The 15,501-nt window shown below is 43.0% G+C and overlaps 1 protein-coding gene across 2 annotated transcripts in view; it reads left to right on the top strand.

The window, feature by feature from the left end:
- The window catches only part of LURAP1 (leucine rich adaptor protein 1), a 135,399-nt gene extending 123,742 nt beyond the window's left edge, over window positions 1-11,657 (top strand). For both annotated transcript variants that reach the window (XM_078671699.1, XM_078671700.1), the window contains one exon: window positions 6,081-11,657. In XM_078671699.1, coding sequence (XP_078527825.1) covers window positions 6,081-6,830 — 750 coding nt within the window. In that variant the 3' untranslated portion in view covers window positions 6,831-11,657. The remainder of the gene's footprint in view (window positions 1-6,080) is intronic.
- The last annotated feature ends 3,844 nt before the right edge of the window (window positions 11,658-15,501 follow it).

The raw sequence follows: 15,501 nt of genomic DNA, 5'->3' as shown, positions 1-15,501 counted from the left end.
AAATTACACCTGCACCGCCTGCCGCGGCATACCAGATATGACATGATTCTGTGATCTACCATCACCAGCACATTGCTGTCTGCTTCTTGCTTATCATTTATAAAGGTGTTCACAGGACACAGTCACAAAACCGGCCCACTACCCCACAAAACTGGCCCACTCACAGCTACAAAACAAACCCAAATACTGACCTGTTAGATCAGCCCATATAACGCTACTAGATTGCCCTATAGGCCTATCCAACCCTGCCCTATGGATAGACTTCCCTTTGTGGTTAGTGATTGCTGTTGCCATACCTTTGACGTACGTATGTGCGTATCTTGGTGCAACAAAGGAGTTCTGGTGCATGGAACTTGAAGGTCAAAGGGGAGCTAGAGCCGTCTGTGGGGGAGGTCTAAAATCAGCATGGCATAACCTATACATGTAGATTTGTAGAATGCATTAAAGTATTGATAACAAATATTGAGGGGGGAAGAGCCATCATGATCTACTCGAGGCTTCGCTATTCAGGATCCGAGGCCCCATCCTTCCATTACATGCAGGTGACACCATTCTTCGAGTGCTGGTCGCTTTAGATTATAGTTTTTCCCAAACCCTGGTACATGTAGATGATATCTTTCCTGGAACCTGCGTAAATGCAAGAGATTGGTTTTCATAGGCACTGTTGCACCCAGGTGACCGGAATGACTTCATTAGGCTTGAGTGCGTTCAAGTGAATATTTTCCCCAAGCCTTGGTGCATGATGGTGTTTGCTTTCCTCAAGTCCTGGGGCATGCAGGTGATTTCTGTCCTGAGGTTCTGCTGCATATAGGTGATTGCTTTCCCCATGCATTTGTATATACAGATGTTTGCTTTCCGCATGCCCTGGGTCATCCAGGTAATTTCTATTCTGAGGCTCTGATGCATGTAAGTGATTGCTTGGTACATGCAGGTGTTTGCTTGCTGCATGCAGGTGTTTGCTTTCCTCAAGCCCCAGGGCATGCAGATGATTTCTGTCCTGAGGTTCTGTTGCATGTAGGTGGTTGCTTGGGGCATGGAGGAGTTTACTTTCCTCAAGCCCTGGGGCATGCAGGTGACTTCTGTCCTGGGGTTCTGTTGCATGTCGGTGATTGCTTTCCCCATGCTTTTCTGTATGCATTTGTTTGCTTTCCTCAAGCAGTGGGGCATGCAGCTGATTTCTGTCCAGAGGCTCTGTTGCATGTAGGTGATTGCTTGGTGCATGCAGGTGTTTGCTTTCGTCAAGCCCAGGGTGTACAGGTGATTTATGTCATGGGGTTCTGTTGCATGTAGGGGATTGCTGTCCCCATGCTTTTCTGTATGCAGGTGATTGCGTTCCTCCAGCCCTGGGTCATGCAAGTGATTTCTGTCCAGAGCCTCTGTTGTATGTAAGTGAGTGCTTGGTGCATGCAGTTGTTTGCTTGGTGCATGTAGGTGTTTGCTTTCTTAAGCCCTGGGGTATGCAGATGACTTCTGTCCTGAGGCTCTGTTGCATATAGGTGATTGCTTTCCACATGTGTTTGTGTATGCAGGTGCTTGCTTTCCTCAAGCCCTGGAGCATGCAGGCGACTTCTGTCCTGGGGTTCTGTTGCATGTAGGTGATTGCTTTCGACATGTGTTTGTGTATGCAGGTGTTTGCTTTCCTCAAGCCCTGAGGCATGCAGATGATCTCTGTCCTGAGGTTCTGTTGCATGTAGGTGATTGCTGATTGCTTTCCACATGCATTGGTGCATTTAGGTGATTGCTTTCTTCAGGCTATGATGCATACAGGTGAATGCTTTCCTCATACCACAGTACATGCTTGTGATTGCTTTCGTTGAGCCTCAGCGCATGCTGGATATTGTGTTCTCTGGGGAGGGTGGGTGGTTCCATTAACCAGACCCAGTCGCGTTTATTAACCAGGTCAACGCTTGCGGGTCTTTGAGAAGACTCTTCTCTGGTGAATCATTAATGGCCGGACATTGGGCCATGCTGTGCATTCTAAAACCACTTCACTGGTGCATTATTCACATCTTTTATTTAGTGGATCATTTATGCCCTCATCTTGTGCATTATCCAGGCCCTTAATATGCATTATTCAGGATCACCTCTTACTGTGCCTCGTCTGTCTGTGGTGGAGATGAGTGGAGAGACGCGAGAGAGATGGGGCCATCCCAAAAGCAGCCCTGATCATCCTGCTGCTCCATACTCTGATCCTACTCTCATGGAAACACTATTTATTTTATTTTATTTATTTATTAAGCTTATTAAGCGCGACAGCTACCCAAAAAGTGTTTCCCGGCGCTGGACAGGCAAAAGTGCTAGGTAGCCCAACATTTCAAATGTGAACAGCGTTATTGATTAAAAAGCCAGGTCTTAATAGATCTGCGAAAGCGAACATAGCTGGTTTCAATGCGGATATTCAGGGGGAGAGAATTCCAAAGTGTGGGACCTAGGTATGCAAAAGATCTGCCACCCATTCTCGCGAGTCTAATTCTAGGAACAATGAAGTTGCCTTGGGATAAGGACCGAAGGTGGCGAGAGGGAGTGTAAGGAAAAACAAGGGATTGTAGGTACAGTGGAGCTGCGCCCAATTTAATTTAAAACATATAGCTCAGGGTTTTGAACTTAATGCGACTCTCTACCCTGAACCAATGTAAATCTCGGAGGTGACCAGAGATGTGGGCTGTTTTGGGAATTTTGCACAGTAGTCTTGCAGCAGCGTTTTGAACCAACTGCAATCGTCTTGTCACTGCCTTGTTAGCCCCAAGATAGAGGACATTTCCGTAGTCCAGCCGGGAAGTTATAACGGCACGGACCACAGATTGTTGGGTTTCGCTAGGCAGCATCCAGATGATTTTCCTTAGCCACCGCAGGATTGTAAAGCAGGTGGTCGAGACCTTGCTTACCTGATGGTGCATGGTCAAAGCATTGTCAATGACAAAACCTAGATTGCGTACATGGTCTGATGGGAAAGGGAGGGTGCCCATCTCAGTGGGCCAGTGCTAACTATGGTTACTCTTGCCTTATACATGGTGATCCGGGATAACAACGACTGAGCCGTGTTTTGACCACACATTGGACCGGGCATGACCCGCACTGCTTCTCCAGCCTAAGGCAGTGGATGGATAGGAGGAGGTGGTTGCACAGGATCAGGTCTGTGAAGGCACTGGTTAGCGGCTTCAATATGTACTTAGGGGGATCTTAGATGATATCCTGCACCAGGGGTGGAAAACTGAGCACAAGGAGTGGGATAGAGGAAGGTGCACAAAGAAGAAGAGTTACAGAGGACAGGAAGGGATGTTTACCAGGCAGTAACATTGGCACATTGCTGTAGTCCTGGATTTTCATTTAACCACTGAGTGTATTATGGGAGCTGTGGTCCTGGTTCATTTCATCTGACCTTACTGACACTAGGATTCTAACCTAGCCTCCTCTGTCACCTGGAGTCTTTTGGTATCACTGCTGGACCGGTAAGCGGATAATGTAAATAGGATGCCATGTACAGAGGCAGTTGTAGGTAGAGAGGAGTGTGCAATTGGCAGAGCGAGAAGGCAAAGAGAATGTGGAAAGTAGAAGTTTGCAAATTCACAAGCCTAGAAAACTGGTTGCATGCAAGGCTGGTGGATTTTAACAACACAAATCAGACCGTGATATATCAGTGCCGAAAAGTGTGTCTCAAAATACGTGATGGTAAGATTTCTTGAAGAAATATTGGGGCCCAATTAAAGTATACTTTCATAGAAATATTTAGGGCCAATGGAACTATAGTTTAAGTTTTGATATTTCAGAAATCCATCAGTAAACCTCGTGAAGGGCATGCAGTTTCTTGATAGGAATGGCCATATGTTTTTATCTCAGGCAACTCTACCTGAGACAACATCTAAAAATCAGGCATGGATCTGCTACAGAAAACTGTTTCTACATTTGTGTGTAACTGTTCAGTGGAAAAAGTGGAACCTGGGCGGGTAAAATCCGGCTCCTCAGATAAAAGTCATGATGTGCAAATTTGATATATTGAACATTTGCAAACGGGAGTTTCACTGGAGTGGATAATAACACTAGTTGTAGCTCTCACAAAGACTTTCACAGGCCCTTGCTGTGCCTTTCCCACACTCAGGGCATTTGTAAACACAGTAAGTGCTTCTATAAGCGTAGAAAGGGGATTTGAAAACACCAGTTCTCCCCTTTTAGCATGTAGGGGTGATGTGGTGCGGTGTTGTTTTATGTAAAGGGACTAGTGGCATCAGGGTCACAATCTGCTGTTGCCTTTGCCTTCATTGAATGCATTATGCCTCTGCGTAAAATAAGGATTTGCTCGATGCAAAGGCTTGCTTTGTTATGTTGAAAAGAGAGACAGTGTCGGCAACTTGTTGCACCACTTTGGCTGAAGGTGGCATGGCCGGCCTCTCCCTCGTCTCGCTCCATTTTCACATGGAATAAAAAAGACAACACTGCTGTCTTTCTTGCTCCCACTACTTGGTGGCTCCTGGTGTGTTGCTTAGTCTGTAGCCGTGATGTTGCTTCATTTGTAAAAATATTTGAAAGTGTTCAAATTGTTTCTTAGGCGTCCACAGACCAACTTTCACTACTGATGCCGTCCACTTCCCCCACTAGCGCCGTCCACTTCCACCACTGGAGCCGTCCACTTCCACCACTGGCGCCATCCACTTCCACTTCTGGTGCCGTCCACTTCCACCACTGGAGCCGCCACTTCCACCACTGACTCCGTCCACTTCCACCACTGGTGTCGCCAATGCCACCACTGGGGCTGCCCACTTTCACCACTGGTGCCGCCCACTTCCACCACTGGTGCCGCCCACTTCCACCTCTGGTGCCTGCCATTTCCAACACTGGCGCCCTCCACTTCCACCACTTACGCCGTCCACTTCCACCACTGATGCCAATCACTTCCACCACTGGTGCCGCCCACTTCCACCACTGATGCCGTTTATTCCCGCCACTGGCACCCTCCACTTCCATCACTGACACCGTCCACTTCCACTACTGACGCTGATCACTTCCACCACTGGTACGTCTATTTCCACCACTGTTGCCCTCCACTTCCACCACGGACGCTATCCACTTCCATCACTGATGCCGATCACTTCCACCACTGGCGCCATCCACTTCCACATCTGTCGCCGTCCACTTCCACCACTGGCGCCCTCCACTTCCACCACTGACGTGGATCACTTCCACCACTGGTGCCTCCCACTTCCACCACTGATGTCGTCCATTTCCACCACTGGTGCCACCCACTTCCACCACTGGTGCTGCCCACTTCCACCACTGATGCCGCCCACTTCCAAGCCATTTCAGAAGTTTTGAGTGTCAGGAGTAACACACTGTGGTGGAGACCTTCATAGGACGAGGATCTATTTCAAAGTTTAAAAAATATATCATGCAGGAAACAAATAAAATAGTAGGTCCAGCATATGGCGCCTTCCAGTGATATCAGTCGTATTAGCGGGCTCATCAATTAATAATTAGGGTGGCTCAGCTATAAAGTCAACAAATAAATGTTGCAGCATAAGTCCAGGGCCCTCACATGTTGAAAGGCCTGGGAATACGGAGCCCTCTGCTTTCGCCTACTGATGGTTCTGATGTTGAATAGGAAAGAAAAACACCCCCTACTGTATACTGTAAAATGTTCCCCTCGCTTAATGTTCATAATTCTCCTCTCCCATTGTCTTTAACTTAATGTTAGGAAGAAGCTGTATGAAAGGTTCCATAACGAAATTCTATATATCCTATTTTCTGAACTCTTTGGTATTCAGAAGCCAGTGGGTAGCAAATAAACTAAGCGAATACACCTGTGATGCAACACAGCGTACATACAACACGGTCACACACGTTTTGCATAAGTAATCGTGCAAAGTAGATCATATGTTAAGTCTCTCCAGTAGTGGTTGATCGAATTTTTAGCCGCTATGATTGCTCATTCAGCTGTAGTTCTGTGGGTAGATGGATCTCTGTTGTTGTTATTCCTATCGCTTCTTCACACAACCTGAATAACATTTGTTTATTTGACATTTCAAGCCCTGAATTGATAGACCTGATTTCTCCTCAGTTTTTTGACATGTTCTTTTTTGTTGTTCTAGGCTTACCTGAGAGCCATTGATGTCAGGATCCTTCAGCAGCTGGTGGCCGTCAATGAAGGGATTGAGGCCGTGAAGTGGATCATGGAGGAGAAGGGGACACTGACGAGCCGATGCAGCAGCCTGACGAGTAGCCAATACAGTTTGGTGGAAAGTCAGGAGACATCCAGGCGTGGGAGCTGGAGCAGCCTGCAGGACCCCAACGAGAGGCTGGACAGCATTTCTATCGGCAGCTACTTGGACACGCTTGCCGATGATATGGACGAATATTGCCACAGCACATCGGAGTCATTAATGTCATCAAACCCAAACCGACCGGGTGCTCCATTGACAACTGTTGAACAAGAATTGGAGAAAAGAGACAAAGATGGAAACAGCTCAAGTATGCCAGGGGGAAGTGCTTCCAAGGTAGAAAAGATTGGTAATGTCCAGAACTTCTTACGGCCTGATAACTTCTTTAAGACAATCAAGGACACAAACCCAGTGGAGTCAAACAACACAACAAAGCATGACTCACAACAACGACCCATAGCAAATGGTGTGTGTGGCAAGCCAACACCTGTTCTTGATCATGCTCTTGACACCAAGTTACCTGTAGTGCGAATGGCAGGCATGTGCAGTCCACCGGGAAAGCTGTACAAAAATGGGAAAGTTGACTTTGAGACACACAAACCCAACACCGGTAAACTGCATCTGGAATACGATGACCACTGGCGCTGGGTGCAGTCCCAAGATGATGTAACTTTCTTGTAAATTTGACAAAGCTGGTCAGGTGGACCTCTATTTGTTTATGCAAGGGCTGCTGAATCCAGTCAAACATGGTGGTTGGTGCCTTGGAAATGCCTTCAAAGCTGTGCAAGTGTCTCCCCGCCTGTTTGCTGTATGATTGAAGGCCTCTGTCCGTATTGCACACATGATGGCTAAACTAAACATCTCGCCAAGATTTCCGTGCATTGAGGCTCAGTTCCTGGATGCAGGACATCGAGCCCTGCGGAAAGTTCTGCCAGCATTGAAAATTGAATTCAAATATTTCAATGTCCATGGGATTTGAAAGAGAAATGGCTCTCAAAACTGCATGGTGACTCTTTGACGCTGTAATATTATGCATAACAAAATGGCTATAGTTTGGGAATAGCGTCACGTGTTAAACGCTTATATAAAGTTACAGTGAAAGTGAACCAGGGAACAATTGTTGTCAGAATGATTTTTGGTCAGGTCAAGGTGTTTCAGAAGCTGACTACACTTCTGTGTTGAGGGTAACATTGTAAAATAATATTAATATATGCTGCCTAATTGAAAATAGAGTGGTTCTAAGACTGAATTCTCCTTTGAATTGTTCTTTTTGTTCCAAAAAGAGAATGGATAATCATGGGGATGGCCTGATGTCCCATACAGCTGGAAAGCTCTTGCAGTGTGCAGTGATCAAGCATCGTTTAAACAAAAAGTAATGTATGTTTTAATGACAGAAGCAGAAATGTTGGAGTCTGAACCAGTGTTTGATTATAATCGCTGTAATCAATAAACAGAGGGTTACACACACATTGTAGCTTCTGCCTAAGGTTCAGTGGCTTGTGACAGGCTTGGGGCATTTGTCACAAAATGCACCCAGTTTGGGTTAATTTCCAAACCTTGCATCTCCATTTGCATCCACAACACACACAGCACTTTACTATGGGTGGTATCCATCTTGGGAAGATATCCTCTAAAAATGCAAGAAACCCTTCTGCAATATTGTAAGTAATCTTCCTGATTCCTGACCTTTGTTGGAAAATCTGTACCCTTGATAGGCAGGGCGCGCTGAGGCATGGCTAGTAGCCCTTCTTGCTTAAACATACTGAAGGTTTTATCTGAAGGTGGGGCCCAAGACGGCTACAGACCCCATCTTCTTTCCTTACATTTGTCATGGATTGCGGATGATCGCAATGCCTTCATCTACCACTTACATTGTGGGTGCCACAGGGACAGGCACCCACCAGTTAAAGGGCATCTCTCTTTAACATTGTCCTTCCCTATCTGATTGTTTGATGCTGCTGCACTTACTCTAAGTCACAGATTTTCTCTCCATCATTCAATGCTCAGTTACTTTGTGCCACAGTGTGGTGTTAGTAAGTCATAACAGTACACGCTAAGCTTTTCAGATCCATATCTTTTTAAAACTCAGTTTTTGTATTTAGAAGCCCGCATAGCACTCCCACAGCACTGACCATGGTTACAATAAGCAATCTGACCTTTTCTCATTACACCAAAAAGGTCATGCTTTCAGTTTCTACTATCCATCTTCCATAGATGGTTCAAAAAGAGTTACAGAACTGATAAACAATAAAATGACCAGAATACGCTCTACATGGGGTTGAGGGACGTTAACACCTTACAATGCACTAAGTCCAGGGCTAACTGAAATCTTTCAAAACTATATGACCTCCACATTGTCCTTCAAGGAGACCATTAAGTTGTACGATCTGCCCGCATCACACACACTAATTAAAAAAATAGTGTTTCAATTAAACAGAGACATCCACAGATGTTCTGAATGAAAAACCCATGGATTAGCCTGCCTCCAGCAACAATCATGTTTTATCTCATTGGAGGAATTTTAGCTATCCTTCACATCGCTGGTCTCCATGGAAAAATATCTCTTACAGGGTGATAATTTCGTTGGCATTTCCTGGATTTTGATTTCTGGCAAGATTCCTCATGGGCTACTCTAATCATTGGCTAATTTGTAGTACTGAAATTGCGCCACGATAATCCCGCTTATAAATTCATCTCAATTCCCTGTTGCAGGTCTCGAACATATCATACTTCATACTGAATTTCTGCAGTGATTAGTTTTTTTATTCACTGAATCAATTTTCAGTGTAAGAAAGGAAAAGCTTTACTGGGGTCAGTGGTCCTTGCTCACTTCTTTTTAGCAGTACATGTCACATCTGCTGCTGCAGCATGCGTGTGTTGCTGGTTGATGTGGTGGTTGAGGCTTATTTATCCTGCTGCTTGGTATTGCTCCTAGACCTCTGACAATGACAAGCTCATTTCCAATTACATTCTTGATGATATATAATTTTGCCTTCCTTGGTAGAAGTAGTGAATCTCAGGGTGTTATTGCACAAGATGGTCCTGAAGATGAAATGAATTGTTGCCAAATGACAATAAGCACTGGAACCCAGAACAGGACTTTCTATTGTCTTGAAATCTTTTGTGTCTATTACACGCTTTGTACTGTCATGACACGGGTATCGCAGCTGGGTGGATTCCTGTTATACTCAGGTGAAAAGGACTGCATGTGTGATGAAATCTCTGGAACAGTATTCTTCACTGATCTCTACTTTCTTTCTACTCTCTGCAAGATGGACGACTCCAAAGACTGATAACCGACCAATGAAAAGGCGACAAGGGTGGGTGGGGCTTCAGGTGGTTCTAATATGAAGGTCTCTTCTCTTTATAAAAATTCAGACTGAAAAAGTATTACAAGTTACAGGCATTGGTATGTACCTTGTGTTTGTACAATCCAGAAATGCACTTGCTCTGCTATGCGTGGTATTCATTTGTGTTGATGGGTGTGTCCATTGTATTTGAGAATGAAAAGCTTTGTAAAATGGCGCTATGTTCCCTGGATGGACCGTAGCCCGGGTGCACATCATCTGCTGCAGCTTGGCGAAGTGAATCTACGAATTCTCCCTCTGCTTAGTATCAGTATTTTCTTTGTGCGTCATTTTTAATATAAATATAAGATTATTTTGGTTGGGATATCTGTGCATGCTGTGCCATTGGCATTTTCAAGCCTTCCTCGGGGCACTGATGGTTGCTCAGGTTACCTAATCACTACTCAAAAGTGGTTCAGTGATACTTGTATTTGAGTTATGGTTAGGTTTGTGTCCAGGTGGATTTTGTGGTTCAACCTTCATTTGAATCATCATTTGAATCATCATTCAGTTTGTCAATAATTACACTTTTTTATACACTATATGGTTTCTTTGTATGTTTTGCTACTTTTGCACACCTTTGAATCTCTATGGTCAATTTTGCAGCAAATCAGCCAGTACTTATGCATTGTGTGTAGATTTATCTGATGTACTTTCTTTTTTGGATTTCATAAATACAGGCTAGTGCACGCAACTGGAGTGGCTTAGGATGCAGACCTTTGTCCACTATCTTCATAAACACCCAAAGAGTCCTTCCAACTATATAACCAAGCTGTGGTCTTTGAATAGAGGATGAATTAGAAACCAAGTTTCAATAAGAGTGCTGTACTTGGGCTAACGCAAAGAACGGAATAATGAACTTCAATTGAGATTGTCTCAACCATATCAATTCTCGTGGACAAAGTCCTCTGGCCTCTTTATCTCTTCTTTTTTAAAGCCACAAGTGTGAGGTGTAATGGTACCTAATATCTGCATCTAATGATAAATTGGTGCTCTGGCCAGATTGCAAAAACAAATCACATCGATAATGTCTTTTTATCAGTAGTACAGGAAGGCATTCAATTAATTAAATTTATCAGTTAAGATTCCTTTAAATGAATGAATCATCATTCCAGTTAAACTCAAACTTCTTTTTATTTTTCTCAGACAGTTTGTTTAGACTGAAGAAAAGTGTTATCAGCACAAGTCATGGATGCACTTTCTCGCTGCCGAGTTACAAGATACTATTGCTTCTTACTTAAGTATTTGATTTCCATTTGTCCATAATGGACTTTAGGACTATTGCCTTCAACAGTTCAGTTTAAATCATGAAATTTGCGTTGACATCAGTAAATGAGAATTGGATTTTCTGTATAAACTAAACAATATTGGGAACTTCTTTGAGGAAAAAAAAGAGGCTTTATTTAATTTGGAATGAGAACTAAATAGCTTGAAAGGATATAAATTGATTATCTTCAACAATTAATTCTTCAATCAAAAATGTATAAAAGTAAAATTTTCAGCTTGTGGTTGAGGACCATGGCAATGGTAATATACACCAGTAGCTGCAGACCCTGTTCTTTCCTGTAAGAATACTCTTTTTATGTTGTTGCATGGTTTACCTCATTCCTTCGTGCAAAATCTCCTATGCTTGACAAATTCAAAACCACTTCCACCAGCAGTTCTAAGTGTCCCGGTGTTGATGCTGCATACTCAAATCTTGCATAGGGTCCGATAACGGAGCCTAATCATTTTCTCTTCATGAAAGGCCTATAACCTAATCAAATAATGTATTTATTATTAGCATAACATAGATTCTGAGAGCGACAGTAATCATTTGCTTGTGTGAAAGTAACTACAAGGAATTGCATACTTGTTTGTGTGACCCTCAACCTATCCACTCACATTGTATTCGCAAACTAAACCCTTAGGATCTTTCCAACTTTTCAGGGTTGGGATGAGCACATTCAACAATGATTGTCTCCAACATTGTGGACATTACAGGGAAATTGATGGGGTGTTTGGCTTTGAGACCTTTGTTATTTCCGCTTTCTCCCCAGTACTGCGAAATCTATTGGATGCTATATTAAATGTACTGTAGTCATTGCTGGGGAATAAAGGTACTTTGCTGTGGTAGCAAAAGCTTTGATCTCTGTATTAAATAAAAACATCTTTGAATCAACGTATGACTCAGGAAACGTTTTTTTTAAATCATTTTTTGCTTACTATTTTATTTGAATTGTTCTTTTGCGTGTAATTTTGAACACAACCTATCTGTTATCAATACTTGGCCAAATGTATGAGAGATACTTGTTTTAACAACTATAAATGATTGAGATGTTTTTATCTGTATTTCCATAAGCAAATTTGGTAATACGTAAAGTAATTTTAGTTCATTAAAAGCAATAAATTCAAAGTAACAAATCAAGCACTCGATGATAAAACATTTAATATGTGTTTTCTAGAGGAAGATACTGTTTATTTGCTCATTATAGTATGTAGCTGATACTTACTGTTGTGAAATGCGTCTAATTTTCAGGATACATGTTAAGAGTGCCATCATATGCTCTTGCCACTGTGAAACCTAGGGTTTTTGACTCTTCCTTAAAGATATTCATTTTGAATTGCGTATTGATTTTCAGTGTTGTGTCTCAATCAACAGTTGTATATCTTAACTTGATATTTAATTTACAGAATAGAAACGTAGCTCTTAAATGGGGTACGCCAGCGCATAGTGAACATTTCAAGTTTACGGAATAGAAAAGTTGCAGATTTCTGTTGGCTGATAGCGATCACTCGCTCCAAGAAAAATCCATAATTAATAGTTCATAATTATTTTTAAAGTGTTGTGTATGACCTGTGGGTGTATTGTCACCACTGCCCCTCATCTCACACTTGTACGGCAAAATATCCTAGTACATTCCTCTCTGAGGCATTTTGATCGTCACATTACAGCCGCCGCAAAGCCTCACTTTCAAATTATGCGGACTAAAGGGACCGGCGCCTCACTGTCCAGGAATCTGAACTTTCGAAATACATGTCCACCCTCACTGTATAGAACGTCCGTTTACCCTCCCCTTCTTCAGTAAAGACCTAAAAACCTTACCATTCATCAAACATCCTTCTAAGCGGGCCTTGTCGTCCTCCCCCATTGGCAGATGGTTTGCAGTTAGAGATGGTTAAACTGGCATTGTGGGTCTAAAAAGAATTTAACTTGTCATGACATAACATTAAAGCTTTTAATAGCAATTGTGATTGTGGTTTTATGTACCATCTCTGCCCAGGGATACCCACAATAAAACAATACATTATTGAATTCAGGTATTTAGAATTGGTGGACTGAGAAGCAGTAATTTAGCCCATAGCACGTGCCGTGAAATTGCAAGCATATCTGATTGATAATGTGGACGCCAATAATTGCATTTATGTTAAGATCTCTTCATATGTTCTGTTCTGATCTCCTGCCTGCAATGCCCATTCCACAGGCCGTTAGATTCACCCCTGACTTTCAGTGTGTTCTGGTAGTTCAAAGCTAATAGAAGAAGGTGCTACACACTCAGCTTCTTCCATCTTCATTCAAGTAAGGGCCATGTTCCTATCATTTGAATACCGCTGGATGGTAATTGTGACATGACCTATGATAAAATCTGATGCTGGTGGATTCAGACACTGGGAGGGGAAGAACCAGGCAGACCCGCCGACTCTGAGACACCAGCACCAGAGGACGTAAGCAATGGGAAACCTGGAACTCGGAGACATGGGCATTATAAGACATGGGCATTGCCAATGGAAGATACAAGCACTGAAAGACCTGGGCATTCCTCAGCTACTGGGAGACTGAGTATGGTTCATATACAGAATAGGCAGATCTGTGGTTGTAGTTCAGAAGGCCTGTCATGCCCATTGATCCATATGTTTTTAAAATACACAAAGAATTTTCTGAACATCATTTGGGATCTTGCATTCAATCCAGTGGAAGACCTTCTCATTGGAAAGGACAAAAAGGCTCTATACACAAGCATTCCACAAGAAGAAACATTGTAAGTCCTACAGACGATTCTTTTTGAACAACAATGGGAGTATATGAGGCCTCCCCACTTCATTTTAGAAAGTGCCAGACTAGCACTCACATGCAATTTCTTTCAATGTTATGGCACTTTATATCTCCAGGTGCACGGAACATCGATGAGGAGCACTTTGGCTCACAGCATAGCTGGATTGCATATTCACACTTTTGAGTCAAAACGTGTTAAATACTAAGAGTCTGGTCAAAACACAGATGGGTACCTGAAAAAGATACACCGATTTTGTTTATTGTATGGCTGGCACAATCAGTGGAGCTGAAGGTTTCATGACTTGGATTAATATCCAGAATCCATACCATAGCTTCACTCGATCAGTGACCATTAGTTGATTTCCTGGATGTCAAAATCTTCTGTGACATTGAGCATCTAGTGACATATACTTATCACCAACCCACCCACAGAAGCATCTTATTAAGATTTGACGGTTTCCACGTGCTCCGCCTTAGAGAAAACCTACCATTTGGACAATTTCTACCTTTACACAGAAATTGTAGCAGGATATCTGATTTAAAAAATCAAGCAGAACATCTCAGTAGCAAGTTTGTTGTAAAAAAATATCCCATGGCCACAATCAACAAGACGATGAAAAGGACTAGGAACAACAACAGGGAAGCAATACTGACCACGCACTCTAACCCAGAGACACAGAGATTGATATGTGTCCCAGCCTACAGTACTATATCAAAGAAGGTCAGTAAGGTAATCAACAAGAACTGGCATATCTTGGATTCTGGGAGCTTGAGCCTAAAAAATCCTGTGTTCACGTAGTTTCACGTAAGCATCAGAGGTAGGTTAGTTGAAAGTAAAAAAGCATTGTTTTGAAAACATTTCCGAAAAGTCTTTCAAGGTTTTAAAGTTTGTTGCAGCACATGCAACTGGTTGGACCGTGTCAATAATTTTAGAGTGTGTTCGCCATGCTCAGGAGAGCGGAGAGAGCTGGGCCTGCTAACTTCCTCAGATCCAGCTGTGATGTTTTAGTGTTTTAGTGTGGGTAAAAGAAGCGGCATACCATAAGTAACATACTACAAACACATGTGATTTAATTACCTGGATAACCTGAATCAATAAAGCACAGCAAGTTGAAATATTGTGTGTCAAACCAGCCTGTCACCCACTAAACTGTCAATAACATGTTGATACCTGGGGGTGAGGGGAATTTATATTTTGGCGGAGAGGATGCTCCATAGCAAACGTGATGTAGTACCCTGTGCGCTAAAATGATGGCACCATTTAGGATCGGGAGGACGGTCCGCATTCTGTCGGTGGAAAGCTTCGTCCAATGGCCCAAGTGAGTATGGGCCATTGGAGGGAGGGCATTACATCGCCCACCCTCATTCTGGAGGACATTATGATGTCCTTTTTTTTCTGCCTGTGGTAGACTGAAAAAAATACAAATAATGACCCCACTCCAAAGGAAAAAAACTCCCTTGGTGTAGAGGTCATTGGTTTTTAGTTTTATAGCAACACATTCCTTCCCTGTGATTTTGTTTTACAAAACAAAAGATTAGTTAAGATTTGGTGGTGAGTCATCAAAACCTATGGTGGCCATCCACCAAGTTTTTTATACCTTGACAGGAACCACCCTGATGGCCGCTCCTGTCAAGGTAAAGAGATCACCCTTGGGCCAGAGATGACAGACAGAAGTCCACCAGGATGACGACGTAATGTCCTCCACCACATTCATAAATAGGGTACCGTCTGCCAAACTCTAGCTGTAGACCTTAGGCTGGAGTGCACCTCAAGTCTACGACAATGGTTTGTATCCGCCTTTGGTGTTTCTATTGCATAGAATCCTCGACCTCCTGTAAAGTATTTATTTGCTTTTCAAATGTTTTAATGTCACCTTTGCCAAAAGCTACAAAGTCACTTCCTTTAACCTGGGTCCAGGGTCATGGATCTGTTTTCCGGTGATGTCATCATCAGTCTTAAGGTCGCAGGATA

Source organism: Lissotriton helveticus, chromosome 1_2, assembly GCF_964261635.1.
Source record: "Lissotriton helveticus chromosome 1_2, aLisHel1.1, whole genome shotgun sequence".
NCBI lineage: Eukaryota > Metazoa > Chordata > Amphibia > Caudata > Salamandridae > Lissotriton > Lissotriton helveticus.
This window is presented reverse-complemented; position numbering and strand designations above follow the sequence as displayed.